This window comes from Polistes dominula, unplaced genomic scaffold (assembly GCF_049000335.1).
Source record: "Polistes dominula isolate Pdom_NZ unplaced genomic scaffold, Pdom_raw_medaka contig_68, whole genome shotgun sequence".
Classification (NCBI taxonomy): domain Eukaryota; kingdom Metazoa; phylum Arthropoda; class Insecta; order Hymenoptera; family Vespidae; genus Polistes; species Polistes dominula.
Genome location: NW_028301034.1, coordinates 1,336,390 through 1,351,256, shown reverse-complemented (window position 1 = coordinate 1,351,256; position 14,867 = coordinate 1,336,390). Strand labels below are relative to the sequence as shown.

The following is a 14,867-nucleotide window of genomic DNA, read 5'->3' as shown; positions in this document are numbered from 1 at the left end:
AATATGAAATAAAGTTAATATTCTACTATTAAAATAAGTAAAATAATCTATCATTTAATTTTGTTTATTTTGGCTTAACAATATTTATAAAATTATAGTATTTTTAAACAGTATTGTAAGAAAAGTATTATATATTTGTTATATAAGATGCATAAGTAACTAAATCCACTTGTTATTGAATCTAATAATCGTATATTTATTATGTATAATAAAATATCTATAGATCTACAATACATTAACAAAATAATGATAATTTGCTAGTTTTAAAAAAAAACAAATGCTTTTGCTAATGTGATATTATGAAAACAATATATATTATTCTTCCAAAGAGATTCGTTCATTTAATATTTTAATCTTGATCAATCTTTTTTTATTATAAAAAACATAGCAGTCTTTTTTATTTAGATTTCTCCCAACAATTGTACAAAATTATATATAATTCTATTTATTTAATATTAAAAAGTTATATAAAAGAATAGCGCAGTTAAATAATTTATATTATCTGTTATTTATTTATATAACAGATGTAATCATGAAAATGATGAATATTTCGTAAATCTGAATTTGTACAAGTTGTTCGTCAAAATAATTGTTAAAATAAATGTTATTTCTGTAAAGTTCACTTCAATGTTTTTGTTTTGATAAATGCATTACTTAATATTGCCTATGAAAAAATTATTTACAGAAACAAATGGTTCTAAAACTAACAATAAGAATCTCACTAATGTAGTCTACGTATAAATAATTCACGTACATACAAAAGAAAAATATAGAAGAGAGATCTCTAAAATCGATCCAAATGATTTCAAGAAGACAAATAATAAAAATTGTTTAATTGTAAGAGTTCAAAGAGTAAAATGACTTCATCACTACGAACGTAAAAACGAAGATATCCTTGAAAAAAAGTTATAACAGTTTATCTATACTTCTCATTTCATAATTTTCCGATATTACGTACAAAATAATTAAACGCAATGACTACTTCTCTTTTTCCAAAATAGAGTTAACTTCTTTACATCGCTGAGTGGCAGATTCTACAGCACTAATAAGCGCAGCTCTTATTCCATGTTTTTCTAATTGATGAATTCCAGTTATTGTAGATCCTACAAAAACAATATATATATATAAGTGTTAAATAATTTGATATTAATGATTTTAATATTAATTAACACGATTGAAGTATAATATCAATGATCGTAATTGGATTAAATTTTCAAACCTGCAGGTGAGGACACATCATCTTTAAGCTGACCAGGATGAATGTTAGTTTCACGAACCATAGTTCCTGCACCAAGGACAGTCTGAGCCGCTAATTTATACGCTAGATTTCTCATTAATCCCATTTTTACACCACCATCAGCGAGAGCTTCAATCATCATGTATACCTGTCGCATACATTAACATATATTATATTTACCTACCTGTCTCATTATAATTCTGATGTTATGACTTACATATGCTGGACCTGATCCAGCTAGAGCAGTAACTGGATCTATCATATTCTCGGACACTTCTTCACAAAAACCAACGGAGGAAAATAATTTCTCGGCAACTTCTGCTTCTTTATCTCCTGCATTTGTACCACGACAAAATACTGTAGCACCACAACCAACGAGGGCAGGTGTATTAGGCATTACTCGTATAACTGGAGTCCCTTTTGGTAAGGCCTGTATTTATTTTCAATATTTTTATTTAATATTTACATTACTATTAATGACTTTTGTCGCTAATCGATAATATCTTTACCTTTTCTAAAGTTGAGATAGAAATACCCATGGCTATTGAAAGCAACAATTTTGAACTATCCTTTAATTCTGGTAATATCTTGGGCACTACTTGTGGTTTTACGGATAAAATTATAATATCACCATAATCTATTACAGGTGAATTAGAAAATACTGTTTTTGATCCTATATCCTACAATAACGAATTATGCGATTAAAAACTATGATTTGAAAATTGAAATAAATTCGCATTGATTTAAAGAATTTGAAAAGTTATAAATTTGTTTTAGAACTGTATCTCTATTTATATATCATATAAATAGAACAGTTAGATGTTTAACGTAAATCAAAGTGTTTATCTCAAATAAGTTTTTGATAAGAAACTCGGACATTGAGTCACGAGTAATCACTTGTAATATACATAACTGTACATTTCCACATCTTGTATATATTAAATTAATTATTTGTTCATATTATAAAAAAAAAAAAAACAACAACAACAAATATGAAATACCTTAAAACTTTCAATACTGCTAACATCATTTGGAAGACAACTAGCGAGCATCATCTCACCTTTACTCAAACCTGTTAATACGATTATTATTATAATAATTATTAAAAGAATTAAAAAAAAAAAATAAATAATATTTACCAGCTCGTATGAAACCTTTGGCTAATGCTTGAGCCATTTTTCCTCCGCCAAGAAAACCAATTTTAAACATATTAGTATCAATATTTAACGGTACTCTCTTCTTTTTTTCTTCAATATCAGCGAGATGTTGATCGCTAACTAAGAATAAAATCCAAATTATCGGTATTAAATAAATGTACAAATTTTCATATAATTACTAATTGTTCGCAAAATATTGTAAATATTTTTATTAGAAAGAAAACTGTATTGAAAATGAAAATACGCGTTAGTCGTAAAAAGAAATTGTGTCCTAAGTGTTCGGTTTTAAATCGACAAAGAATGTGAATGAATGACGATCACCGCACGATTGCGTTATTTACAAGAAAATCTCCCTTTCCGAGTATACTTTGATTTGTTATCCGCATGCTCCCTCGACTGTCGAGATGCACTATGAATATTTTTCTTGTTTATATAATCTTCAAAGAGATAACGCACGATTATATGCGAGCTTTAATACAGCATATTTTCAACAAAGTGACACGTACTTTAGTTTGGTAATATAACATAACGTATTTCGCGGTTAATCATTGTGATTTAAATATGTTCCGACCGGCTGGACAAAATACATCACAAATGAGATGACCAATATTCTTGAAAACGTTAATCAAGCTTTATTTGACTGAAATTTCACAATATCGTACGTACTCAATATAAACCATTGATATTGTACGTAGCTATGTGTTTATAAACCATATGCACGTTGCATCGAGTTGAATAAATAGTAGAGCAATAATAGAGCGATAAGAGGGCTTTTAAAATAATCTATGTTAATACCTACTTCTAAACCTTACGAATTAATATCAATTAAATGTTCTATATATTGTGAAATAGGTTGCTACAGTCATACTTATAATCTTTCGATAAAGAAAGTGCTCAATTACGAGATAATCTTGATAGTGAAGAAAAAGGAAAAAACAACCTTGTTTGTTTTGAGTAAGGCCATCTTTTCGATTGATCTTCATATTGTGTACTTATTTACATTTTACAATTAGTCATATTAAGATACAAAAAAAAATAGATTTAAACAATATTTTGTAGGGGCTCAAGAAAAAACGATAATATTGAACGGCTGATTAAATTCTTTAATTTGCAGTCAACAATTGTGATAAGAATTTATTGAAAATATCTCATTGGTCACCAGGAAAGAAACATCACGATTTTCTTTATCGTTTAACGTTATCACAATATTTATATCTTAATCAAATTGTAAATAATTATTTCCTTGACTTACCATTTCGTACATTTTGCCGCCGTCTAAGTCGGCGCGTCAGTTTAGCGAGTTCCATCGTACGCGGTATTAAAGTCAGCCTCATTTTGATGATGGACAAAGAAACTTTATAAGATTTATTGCTAATAAAATTTGGATCGGTAGTATGTCAAAAAAATGTTACGTAATAGAAGATCTTTTGTTTATACTGATAAATTATCAAGAAATATTATTTGGTAACGTAATTCAAAGTCGTTAGCAAATCTAAAAAAGAAAACACAAAACATATTCTTAGATATAATAAATATAATGAAAAATATTTATCAGAATGGAAATATTATATAATGCGAATATTATATTTAGGGAAAAAGTTTCTTCGTATTTTGATAATAAACAAAAATACAAAAGATATTCGAAACATTTTAAAGTTTTATTACCAAAAAAATGGAAAAATACAACTCAGATAAATAAACAAATATTTGATTTTCATGGTGCATGATGCAATATCAGTATGTGTAACACAAAACAGGTTCGAGGGTTTTCGATGTGAAGATATGCCTCTATCTAGTCGATGAACAAAATATTGACAAAATTGACGAGATTATGTTTTTATTTCGAAAATGGTAAAAAATAATTGAACAAAATATAGCATAGATTTTATTTAATAAACTTTCTATAAAATGTGAACAAAAGTTTGTTTCATTTTTTCATTAAATTACGAAGAAACTTTTTCTCCAACTCAATGTATCATTTTTCTATTACTCATTATTTGAAAGTATTGAAAAAAAAAAACTATGTTTATTGTTGATCATCAAGTAAAAAGATGTGTTTATAATAATTTATACAAATTAACATATTACTTACCAATTATGTATTCAAATTACTTATCAATATTTTATATGATTTGTCTTCGGATAAAAAATGAGTGACACAATCACCGAATAATCGATCGGAATAATGCCAATTAATTAAATGGTCGAGTTAATGTTACTTTCGAGTCTACAAGAGTGTTATTTGAGCACTTATTTATATACTCATGTTACTTCACGTAAAGCTTAAAGGTGACTGCTACTAATCGGTATCTTTCTGACACGGAAAAGTACCTATGATAAAACCAATTGGAATTCAAATATAATAGTGTGTCCCCCTATTGTTAACAACGGTGTATGATACATTTACTAATCTTTTCCGGATAAGGATCATAATTGGACATAATCGAATACGGTCAATGATTTATAATCAATCATTCTGTTTTATATCATTATTTCAAATTACGATAATAGTTTTATAAATATTCCACATATATCATATTTCTGTAACAAAGATATAATTAATCATTTAAATATTAATCTTAAAAAGCTAAAAAAAGATATTTTTTTTTTATCTATATACATGACCATCACTAATGTAAGATTAACAGTGAAATTCTTGTATTTTTGTAAATACTTAATTACCTTTATACAAATAATCTTTATGTGGAAGATATAACGATTTGAAATTGCCCTCAATTTCCTGAAAAATGATTTGAAAATACTCGTCTTCGAAACATTTGAAAGCCGTATCTGTGATTCCAAGGAGATTTCGAATGATTGTATGGAAACTACTTGAAAACATTCCGTATTCCCGTAATTTTTATTTTAAGTGTTTATTATATAAATTTTATGTTTTGTTGCATAAGGTCTTAAATGTTGTGGTTGTGGTTGTGGTAAAAAAATAATTTGTTTTCTCATGTTTAAATGAATATAATAATTATTGCAATTCACAAATATCTCGTATTTCATTCATATTATAATTAATTCAAACTATATACATATTTATTAGCAATAAATATGTATATAGTTACCTGATAGAATAAATTTAATGACTGTTCTTCATCGATTTTAGAATCATTTATGTATATACCGCACATATATTATTTGTTGTAATATTTACAACACGAATACACTTAATTTTAAACATTTACTGATCATATTAAAGCACATGGAATAAGTCATAAATGTATTGTACAAAGGAAAAACAATATTTACAAATCTTTCAATTGCATCTTTCAACCTTTATGCGAAACTACACAATGTAAAAATGATGCAACTGTTTCAGCACGACAGTGCGCATTATCCGAGTATAGCCAAGGTTTGAACGATACTGAAAACATCCTGCAAAAGACAGAAATAGCTGTGCTATAAAAATTTAAATCTAAAAGAATATTAAAACTATAATTTATATAATATTGCGAATTTCATATAATTATATAAAGTGTGAACATTTAACAATTTCGTTTAAAAATCGAAATTCATTAAAACTAACGATTGCAAATCTATTATCGGTATAATCAAATTCTACTGTATCCTTCGATACAAAAAACTTATATTTATTATCGATAGTAAGTACTGACACAATAGTAGATGCAACATTATTCTGTTGTCAATAAATTTGTAAAGTGTAAAAGTATTTCTGAATTTCTCCACTAGATAGCACTACATACAAGTTTAAGGTTTACAAGATGGCGTCAGTCTAAAGTGTCACATGTTTGTGTTCGTGTTGTTTTTACTGTTTATTTTTAAATTTTGTTACAATGGCCAGTGATACTTCTTAATTTTGTATTAAAAAAAAAAAATAACGTATGGCAGATAATTAGCAATGATTAAAATGTCTGATAATACAAAATTTATGTTTGATAAACCTATCTAAAGTCAATAAATAGAAAATTAGGTTTCAGGTACGTACGCACGTACAGGTTAGGATTATTACCTGTACAAGTAGGATGCGCACTATTAAACACAATCACTACCGTAACCGAAAGAACGAGAAGAACGACATATCAAAAAATCAGCTGACCTGAAATTATTGTTTTCCCGATGTTGCTAGCTCCCGTACTATTAAACATTAGATCTACCAAGGGACTGTACAAATGACTTGTTTACAATTTTTTATAATCATTATTCAATTTAATTAAATATTGAAAGCAATATATTACAAAATATTGAAACAAATAATTAAATCTTTAAAATAATTTTCTTTTTTCTTTGTTTTCTTTTTAAATGTAAAATTGCATTTAATATTGGGTCATTTCGAAATTATTATAATTTCAGAATTAATTATTATAAGTCGATATTTTTTAATTTTATTCAGTACTTACATGCGTGGAATGATTTGTATTTCTACATATGTATACATTATGAATATTAATACAGTAGTTTATAAAGTAGTATTTACAATTATCGTATCATTACATAAATACGTTTATATTATCGTTTATTTAAAAACCGTGACGAAATAGATAAAGAAAAAGATAATTATACTTATAGAATATTAAAAATGAAATAGCCTTGTTTCGCAACAAATAAAAAATATACAAGGTAATAAATGAATATACAGGGTGATACAAGCGAAAAGGTGATGGTTCTACAAGAAAAAATAAATCGAAAATAAAGAATAACAATTGTTTATTTGAGGCTTTGTTTTCGAGAAAATCGATTTTGAATTTTCGAAAAGTACAACTTTCGTTTAGGCCGCAACTATTTTTTCAATACAAAATAAGGCCCGTGACCTGACGGGAATTTTCCTACAAATTCCCGTGGCGCTCAACGTGTTATTCTGTGATATTTTAAGAAAAATAACAAAATTTCAATCGAGACAATGATCTATGAGATCTATGAGATCCGTTATAACGAGACATGATTAACACGTTGAGCACCACGCGAGTTATTAGAGAAATTTCCGTCAGGCCATAGGAGTTACTTTGTATTTAAAAAATAGCTGAACGTCAGTTACCCGTGACGAAAGTGGTCTGACGACAAATCCTACTTTGCGAAAATTCAAAGTCGATTTTCTCGAAAACAAAGTCTCAAATGAAAAATTGTTATTCTTTATTTTTGATTTATTTTTTCATGTATAATCAACCCCTTTTTCGCTTGTATCACCAGTTACAAATCACCCTGTATAATTGTCTTTATAGTGTTATTTGCTTATAAATCACCGTTAAACAGTTAATGTTATGTTAAGTTTTTTCAGATATACCAAAAGTTGTAATTGTTAATTAAAATAACAATAGAATATTTCATCTGATGATTCATATTGTTTTGAATATGTATGCGCATTTTAATATTCCTTAATGTGTTACAAATGTAAATAAACTATGTTTCAAATCGTTTTACAGTACGGTATCATCAACCATGTGTTAATAATAATAATAGAATAGAGAAAAATGTTATTCAATTAAAACAAATAAATAAATAATTATATTTGTAATTACTTTAAAACTCCATTTAATGTATTTAAGAACGTTTAAATACATTTTCTGCATACAATTTTGAATCTTCACTTCCGTGTGTTGCAAGGAAAAAGGATCACGCATGCGCATACAAAGCTTACGTCATTTAAGAATGAAAATGTACTATTTAAAAATTATGATTTAATTGTTCTCATTGTCAATTTGTTATTCATGTATTGAATAAGATATTTATCTTGGTACACTCGGTAAAATATCGAAGCATACTTAAACTTTGAACTTTATTCTTTGAACTATTCTATTTTTTACAACTATAAACGCTCCTTAAGAAATTAGTTAACTTGCCAACTCCAAAGTCTAAAGTCAGCGATCCCATCCGTACGATAATTTTACGCCCCTGTGTCGATCAGACGAACTAAAGTCTCTGGGATCACTGTCTAAAGTTAATGATTGATTGATCAGTCTTCATATTTGCAAAAAGTGATTACATTGTTATTTGAAGCTACGCATTTCAAAGGTCTATTTAAATGTTAATTCTCAAGTTAAATCATTCTGATCAGTGTACAAAGTGGTTTTTTATTGGAATATAACGTTGTGTTTTTTTCATCATAGAGATAAAAAACAAAATTCAAAAAATCTACACATTACTTATTTTTTTCTTTCAATTCTTTTCTGTCTATAGAATATCTTAATATGTTTTACCTTTTTTTTTTTTTAACAAGTTTCTCTAATGCACGCAATCAAAGTACAGTTAAATAAAAAAAGCAATATGCAAAAAATATCTATATAAAGATAATCTTATCCTCTCTGATCTAGTAGTCCTCCTATAAGACGAATTACAAGTTCAAACTTGGAATTAATAAATATAAAAAAGAAAATAAGATGCCTGGTAATCTCAGTAAATTTGTTAAATCATCATGCAAGGATTATTCACACAAATGGGTAGATTCGTGTATTTCTGCAGCGATGGGTCTTGGATTGGACTGTTTAGAAGAATCTCTCAAAATTTATTCAACTGTGTATATCGTATGTATATATTTTTTTCTTTTATACTTCTTTCATACTTAGTAACATGATTATTATTATTATCACGTTCCAAAAATATATATTGTTTTTCCTTAATTTTTGTTATCTATTTATCATATGTTAATTATATTATATATATGTATACAACATAATACAGACAAATAATGATATAAATGCAAATACATTAGCAAAAAATATTGTTTCTCCTTATTTTTTTGTTGTCTATTTATCATATGTTAATTATATTATATATATATATATGTATACAACATAATATAGACAAATAATGATATAAATGCAAATACATTAACAAAAAATATTGTTTCTCTTTATTTTGTTGTTGTCTATTTGTCTAAATATTATGTTGTTTATTATGTCAAAATAAACGTCTAATAAATATCAAACATATAATTGGAGGTAATTTAATTAATTTGTAATCTATTACAGGCAAGTTTATTAATTAATCGAAGAAAGATAACGAAAGATGTCATAATACGTACAATATTAGGAATCCTTCAATCTTCAGCATTTCTTTCTATGACTGCATTTAATTTTTCCGCAAATATTTGTGCTTTAAAGTAATATTAATTAAAATAAATATTTCGAATTTAATTATTAATTAATAAGGAAGTATGTGTGTGTGTGTGTGTTTTTTGTATCTTTAAATATTATGTTTCAGTCGTATTCTGGGTGGTATGCATGTTTTAACAGTATCTTTTTTACCTTCATTCTTATCTAATCTAGTTGCAATTATAATAGAAAAACCTGCTAGACGTACTCTATTATGCCTTTATGTTTCAAATATTGTAAGTATATAGTCATGTGATATTATTTTCTATTGATAAATGTAATTGTATATTAAATCTATTTCTATATTTTATTTCAGGCAACAGAGACCTTGTATAATATGGGTGTTTGGAGAGGATATTTTCCAAGAATTCCATATGGATCAGCATACATTTTTGCTGCAAGCATATCTGTATTATTGTACTTACATCGAGCTAAACGTATGGATCAAGACACTGTATACAAAATTATTAGGTAATATATAATTATATCGTTTTTAACAATTTGTCAAAAGAAAATTTATATATGTACATGTTTTTACTGTAGGTTTGTCATTGGTCCATACGAACAGTTTCAAAATAGTAACAAAAAAAGTGAACATTTAGAATCAACTACTTGCACTGAATCTTTAAACTCAAATCGAGAATGTAAACGTCATACTTATAATATTATTTTCAAATCTTTCCAAATTTACAAAGAAATAATAAATAATTTAAAAAATAAATATAAACATTGGTCTTGTCCACATCCTCATAGCTGTGCTCATTATATATTAATGGTAAAAATTTCTAATTTATTCAATATTTATGTATCAAGAAATTATCATTATCTTTCAAATCAAATATATATATATATATATACTCAATACTTTTTTCTATTTATAGAGTGGGACAAAATTATTTAGTTATGGATATGGTATTCAAGTAGCTATCCAATTAATTCTTCAAAGTCAACAAATTTTTAAAAGACCCAAACATATAAAAAATATATTATTTAAGAAACAATATTTAAATATTGCTACATTTCTAGGAGCATTTTCTGCACTTTATAAAGTATATATTTGTTTTTATATAACTTTTCATAATATTAAAATACTTCATGTAATTAATGTAATTAATGTAATTAATGTTTCAGTTAACTTCATGTTTACTGCGAAGAACATATAACAAAGATTCACCAAAATTTGCTATTCCTGCTGGATTGATTGCCAGTATAGCATTTATTGCATTTCCAAATAATACCTTAGCTTTATACTTCATGTGGAAAGGGCTACATGTAATATTATGTCAAATAATGAACAATTTCAAAATTATATTTGAGATAATAAAATAATGATTATTTCATTTTTGTTATAGATAATCTGGAATGAAGGGGTAGACAAAGGAATTTTTCCTGAATTTAAATGGTTTGTTATTCTTCTATATAGTTTTTCTACAGCAATACTTTTCCATGCAGCTATTTTAGAACCACAAAATTTAAGATCTTCATATTGGAAATTTTTATACAGAGTATCTGGTGGAAGGTAATTTTTCATAATTTCATTCATTTGAAATCTATTTAAATTATCATTCGTAATATATTGTAATTTAATTATTACAGGATAGCAGTAATATCACGTTCTCCTTTAGAAATTTTTGGTATGAATAGTAGTAAATATCTGAAAGAAGTATTGATACGAACTAATACCTCTAATCAACGTACATTTACATTTTAATTAGTTAAATGTAATTTAAACCAAAATCCTGTATTATATTTTTCTATATTCTTCTATATTCAATAAGTCAAGGTGGCATCAGGGTTGTTTTATCAAAACATAATATATTGGTATTTTTTTAGTTGTAACTTATTAATCGTTACAAAAATACAAATGTTTTTATTGATCTTTATCAATAATTTTTTGTTTAACAATGAAATCATTATATGATGTATATCTTGAAATTAGTATATATGAAGTCATTTAATTTGATAGTATGCAAAGGTGCCTGGACTTTATATATATATATATATACGTAGTATAATTTTGATAAGATCAAATTATTATATATATATAATTTGTAAATAAATATTAAACGCGCAAAACTTAACATTTACAAATCTAAATAATAAAAATATTTAGTTAATATAATAAAATAAGTTAAGAATACGTTGAAATATATAAAAAATTTTATATACAGATACAAATAAGACTGATATATGCATTTATTATTATTATTATTTTTTATTAGGAAAAGATATAATTTTCAATAAATGTGAAAAGTTTCTCTATACATAATAGATATAATTTATTCGCTAAAAATATATATACATGTATGTATAAATTTATTCATGTTTTTTTCTTGATATTTTTGCAGTCAATGGACTTTAATCATCAACATAACAATACGAAACTGAAAAACACCAACTATTTTTGCATTTTAACAATTTTTATGGCCTTATACATTATATCATCCTCTCTTTTATGTCGTTTTCTCTTCAATCTTTTCTTCGCCCTTAATACATCATCCCAATTAATTTGACTTTGCATTTTCAAATTAGTCTTATCAACAATACCAGGTATGATATCAGATTTTAACATTAGCACATTGGACTTTGTTGCTATTATTTTAATAGGTTGTAAATATTGTAAAGAGTCAATTTGCCATGGTAATATACCAATTGGACATTTTTTCCAACTGTATTTTGCTATAAAAAAAAAATCAAAATTTTCATGTATATTTAATGTATAAAAAGAATTATGTATATTATTTCTATTATTATATTAGATAGATAAGCGTAACATTTGATTCACTTACCATCTGTTAATTTCCATTGGGTATTACGAATTTGGTTATCTCCTAATGTTAACTTTATTAATGGTTCTTCTTTTTTTGGAGTTCATCATTATGTTCAGAATTTATTTTATTATAATCTGCGATTGTAAATATTTTTTCATCAGTTTGACTGTCAAGTTCATCAAGTTTAATATCAAAGTCATTGTGTATATAAATTCGTATCAAGTTAAGTAAATATTTCTTTTTATATTCTTCAAGTTTTGGTATCACAAGTTGTAGAAGAGGTGATACAAATTTACAAGTAAATCTATTTGCATTAATTATAATGTCTGAGAGAAAATGAACATCAGTTAGAAAACGTGGAACTGTATTTGATATGTTTAAGAAAAGTGCATTTCTCAAATGTGGATGATTCTTATTCATTTTCTCTTCAACCCTGTGATTTAATATTTTTTGAGATAGGCTTTTTTTCGTTTGTCGTAATTTATGTTGTAAGATACAAAACATTTGTTGACTAAGAGTTAATTTTACAAAACCCTGAGCAATAGTATTTATCCATAAAGCCGCCATATGTCTTTTATTTTCTGATTCCTGTTCATTTCTTACTAATGTAAGTAAACTTAAGATCAAAGCTTCCAACATATTAACATTTTGTAGTAAGATAATAATATCTTGCCAAAATTGTATCAAATCTATTGGTAATTGATCTTCATCATTAGTTTCCGTGTCATCTTTATCAGAAAATATAGAAAAAACATCTGTAGTTAATAAAAATGCTTCACTTTCTAATAATGTATTTATAACTATTTTGTCCTTATTAGTAATTTGATTGTTTCTTCCAAGATATCTGGATATTTCAACTAGAAGAATGGCACGTGCAGCTGATAAACTGTATTTCTTTTTAATCTTAACATTCTTCAATTCTTCTACATGTTCGGTATCTTCTTCATCGTTTTTAGTCTGCTGTGTTAATTTAACAGCATACATACGTAAATCATGTAAAGTTTCTCTATAATAACATAAAAATATATAATATTCATAAAAAAAAATCTTATTATCATTTATGATTGGTACTTACTGTAATTCCTTATCTGGTATAGAATTCACTAAAACGTAACCAGCACGAATATATAAACCGATAGCTATCCACAATTGAATTAAATCTGAAAAAGCTTCAGCGTCTTCCAATTCATTTACTTCTGTTACTTCTGCCTTTTTATTATAATATTTTTCTAGAGCTTTAGCCTCGGTGACCCAATACTCTTCCTTCAAACAAAATCCTTATTGTTCTTTCATTTCTAATCAATAATAATCATAAACAATAATAATATTATTTAAAAGAAAAACCTACATGCAACCATGTCAGCAATAAATTAGCAGCTAATCTCAAGACATCAATGGATGGTAATTCATGTCCATGAGCAGCATCATGTCTCAGATTAACTACCCATTCTGGAATATTAATTTGTTTAGCGATCTGAAACAAAGATGTTTGCTTGGTATGTCCAACGTTAGAAATATGATTAAGAAATCTCATTATGGCAGTAGAATACATTAGACACAAATCATTCTCATAATCTATAGGTAATTCAGCATTATCAATTTTAGGAGTCCATTCACGATCTCTCAGACAAACTTGAAGGATGGATAAAGTACAATCCACTCCAACTGGTATTTTTGGCATTCTAAAAATCCTCTATGTTATTTCTTTGTTTTCATAGCATTTAAGCAATTGTTAATATTTGTTTATATCTTACCTAGCCTTCCATACCAAAAGTATCTCGTATGCTTCAGTCTGTTCATTATTGTTGTTGGAATAAATTTTCTCGTATACTTTATACCATTCAGCCCTTTTAAATTATTAAAAATATTATGATACGATATATACTAATAAATTGTATAATTAATTAATTACTTACGGTGAAAACCAGGGTACTAATTTAAGGTCTTCACATCTGCCGAATATAGCCATTGTATAACACGTGCTTTAATAGTACACAAATGAAAAAGCCGGGTCTCATAAACAAAGTTTATCTTTTAATATTATTTATTTCACTTGTTAAATGATTATATATAAACAAGAAACTTCTAACAATCTATAATTATTATATATCTTTTATTTTATACTTATAACAAAAATATAAAATTTGATAGAATTATTTTCATTTCTCGTTTAAATGCATTATTGCACTTAAGGCGAATTTCTAAGCTTGAAACTTTGTAAATGAATTTAGAATGAATCTTATTGGTTGTTACGTTTACCAATGAATGTAAGTATTAATGAAGATTTTCTTTATGGAGGGTAGAGGTAAGAGTGTCCGTCGAAATGCATTCAATTAGGGTGGCGCCACAATAGCATCAGAGTAAATTTTAAAAGAAGCGCCAAATATTATTAGAGTAGGATTGGGAAATAAACAAGGAACACAAATTTTACCCATAACTGTTTTGTTATTATTCACATACTTTTTCATCAAATTAAATGATAAAAAATCAATAAACGTACTATTCACAGTTCACGAAATAAAATCACTCTAGCTACACGTTTTCTCATAATAATATAATTTTTTAAGGTTATATTTACTAAATTATTTTGTACTACGCAAGTAGTTGAAACTTTCAATAATTAACTACCTTAGTCGGCAATAATATTAAA

The 14,867-nt window shown here is 26.3% G+C and overlaps 3 protein-coding genes across 7 annotated transcripts; 1 reads left to right on the top strand and 2 right to left on the bottom strand.

Annotated features, from left to right (window-relative positions):
- Positions 1–48: 48 nt before the first annotated feature.
- Positions 49–5,763, bottom strand: LOC107072852 (Pyrroline-5-carboxylate reductase-like 2). Of its 4 annotated transcripts, none has more exons than XM_015333121.2 (10): positions 5,466–5,763; positions 5,077–5,184; positions 4,487–4,935; positions 3,647–3,886; positions 2,377–2,514; positions 2,239–2,309; positions 1,747–1,917; positions 1,455–1,667; positions 1,220–1,385; positions 49–1,103 (listed from the first exon to the last, which is right to left on the bottom strand). In XM_015333121.2, exons 4-10 carry the CDS (start codon positions 3,726–3,728, stop codon positions 979–981), a joined length of 966 nt encoding a protein of 321 aa, XP_015188607.1. In that variant the 5' UTR covers positions 3,729–3,886; positions 4,487–4,935; positions 5,077–5,184; positions 5,466–5,763; the 3' UTR covers positions 49–978. The 4 variants fall into 4 exon arrangements, with proteins under 4 accessions (XP_015188607.1, XP_089030676.1, XP_015188605.1 ...); XM_089174550.1 differs by having other exon boundaries at positions 5,077–5,134; XM_015333119.2 differs by having other exon boundaries at positions 5,077–5,763.
- A 2,423-nt stretch (positions 5,764–8,186) lies between these two features.
- LOC107072851 (transmembrane protein 135) lies at positions 8,187–11,208 on the top strand. Of its 2 annotated transcripts, none has more exons than XM_015333118.2 (10): positions 8,187–8,367; positions 8,667–8,876; positions 9,324–9,454; positions 9,556–9,682; positions 9,763–9,917; positions 9,990–10,221; positions 10,328–10,495; positions 10,578–10,718; positions 10,799–10,965; positions 11,043–11,208. In XM_015333118.2, exons 2-10 carry the CDS (start codon positions 8,733–8,735, stop codon positions 11,155–11,157), a joined length of 1,380 nt encoding a protein of 459 aa, XP_015188604.2. In that variant the 5' UTR covers positions 8,187–8,367; positions 8,667–8,732; the 3' UTR covers positions 11,158–11,208. The 2 variants fall into 2 exon arrangements, with proteins under 2 accessions (XP_015188604.2, XP_015188603.2); XM_015333117.2 differs by having other exon boundaries at positions 8,188–8,367; positions 8,670–8,876.
- Positions 11,209–11,668: 460 nt separating this feature from the next.
- Positions 11,669–14,839, bottom strand: LOC107072843 (uncharacterized). The gene is given in 7 exon segments (XM_015333100.2): positions 11,669–12,125; positions 12,236–12,313; positions 12,316–13,223; positions 13,293–13,480; positions 13,566–13,899; positions 13,972–14,064; positions 14,134–14,839. Coding segments are annotated over 7 exon segments (1,935 nt in total). The 5' UTR covers positions 14,187–14,839; the 3' UTR covers positions 11,669–11,844.
- Positions 14,840–14,867: the final 28 nt, after the last annotated feature.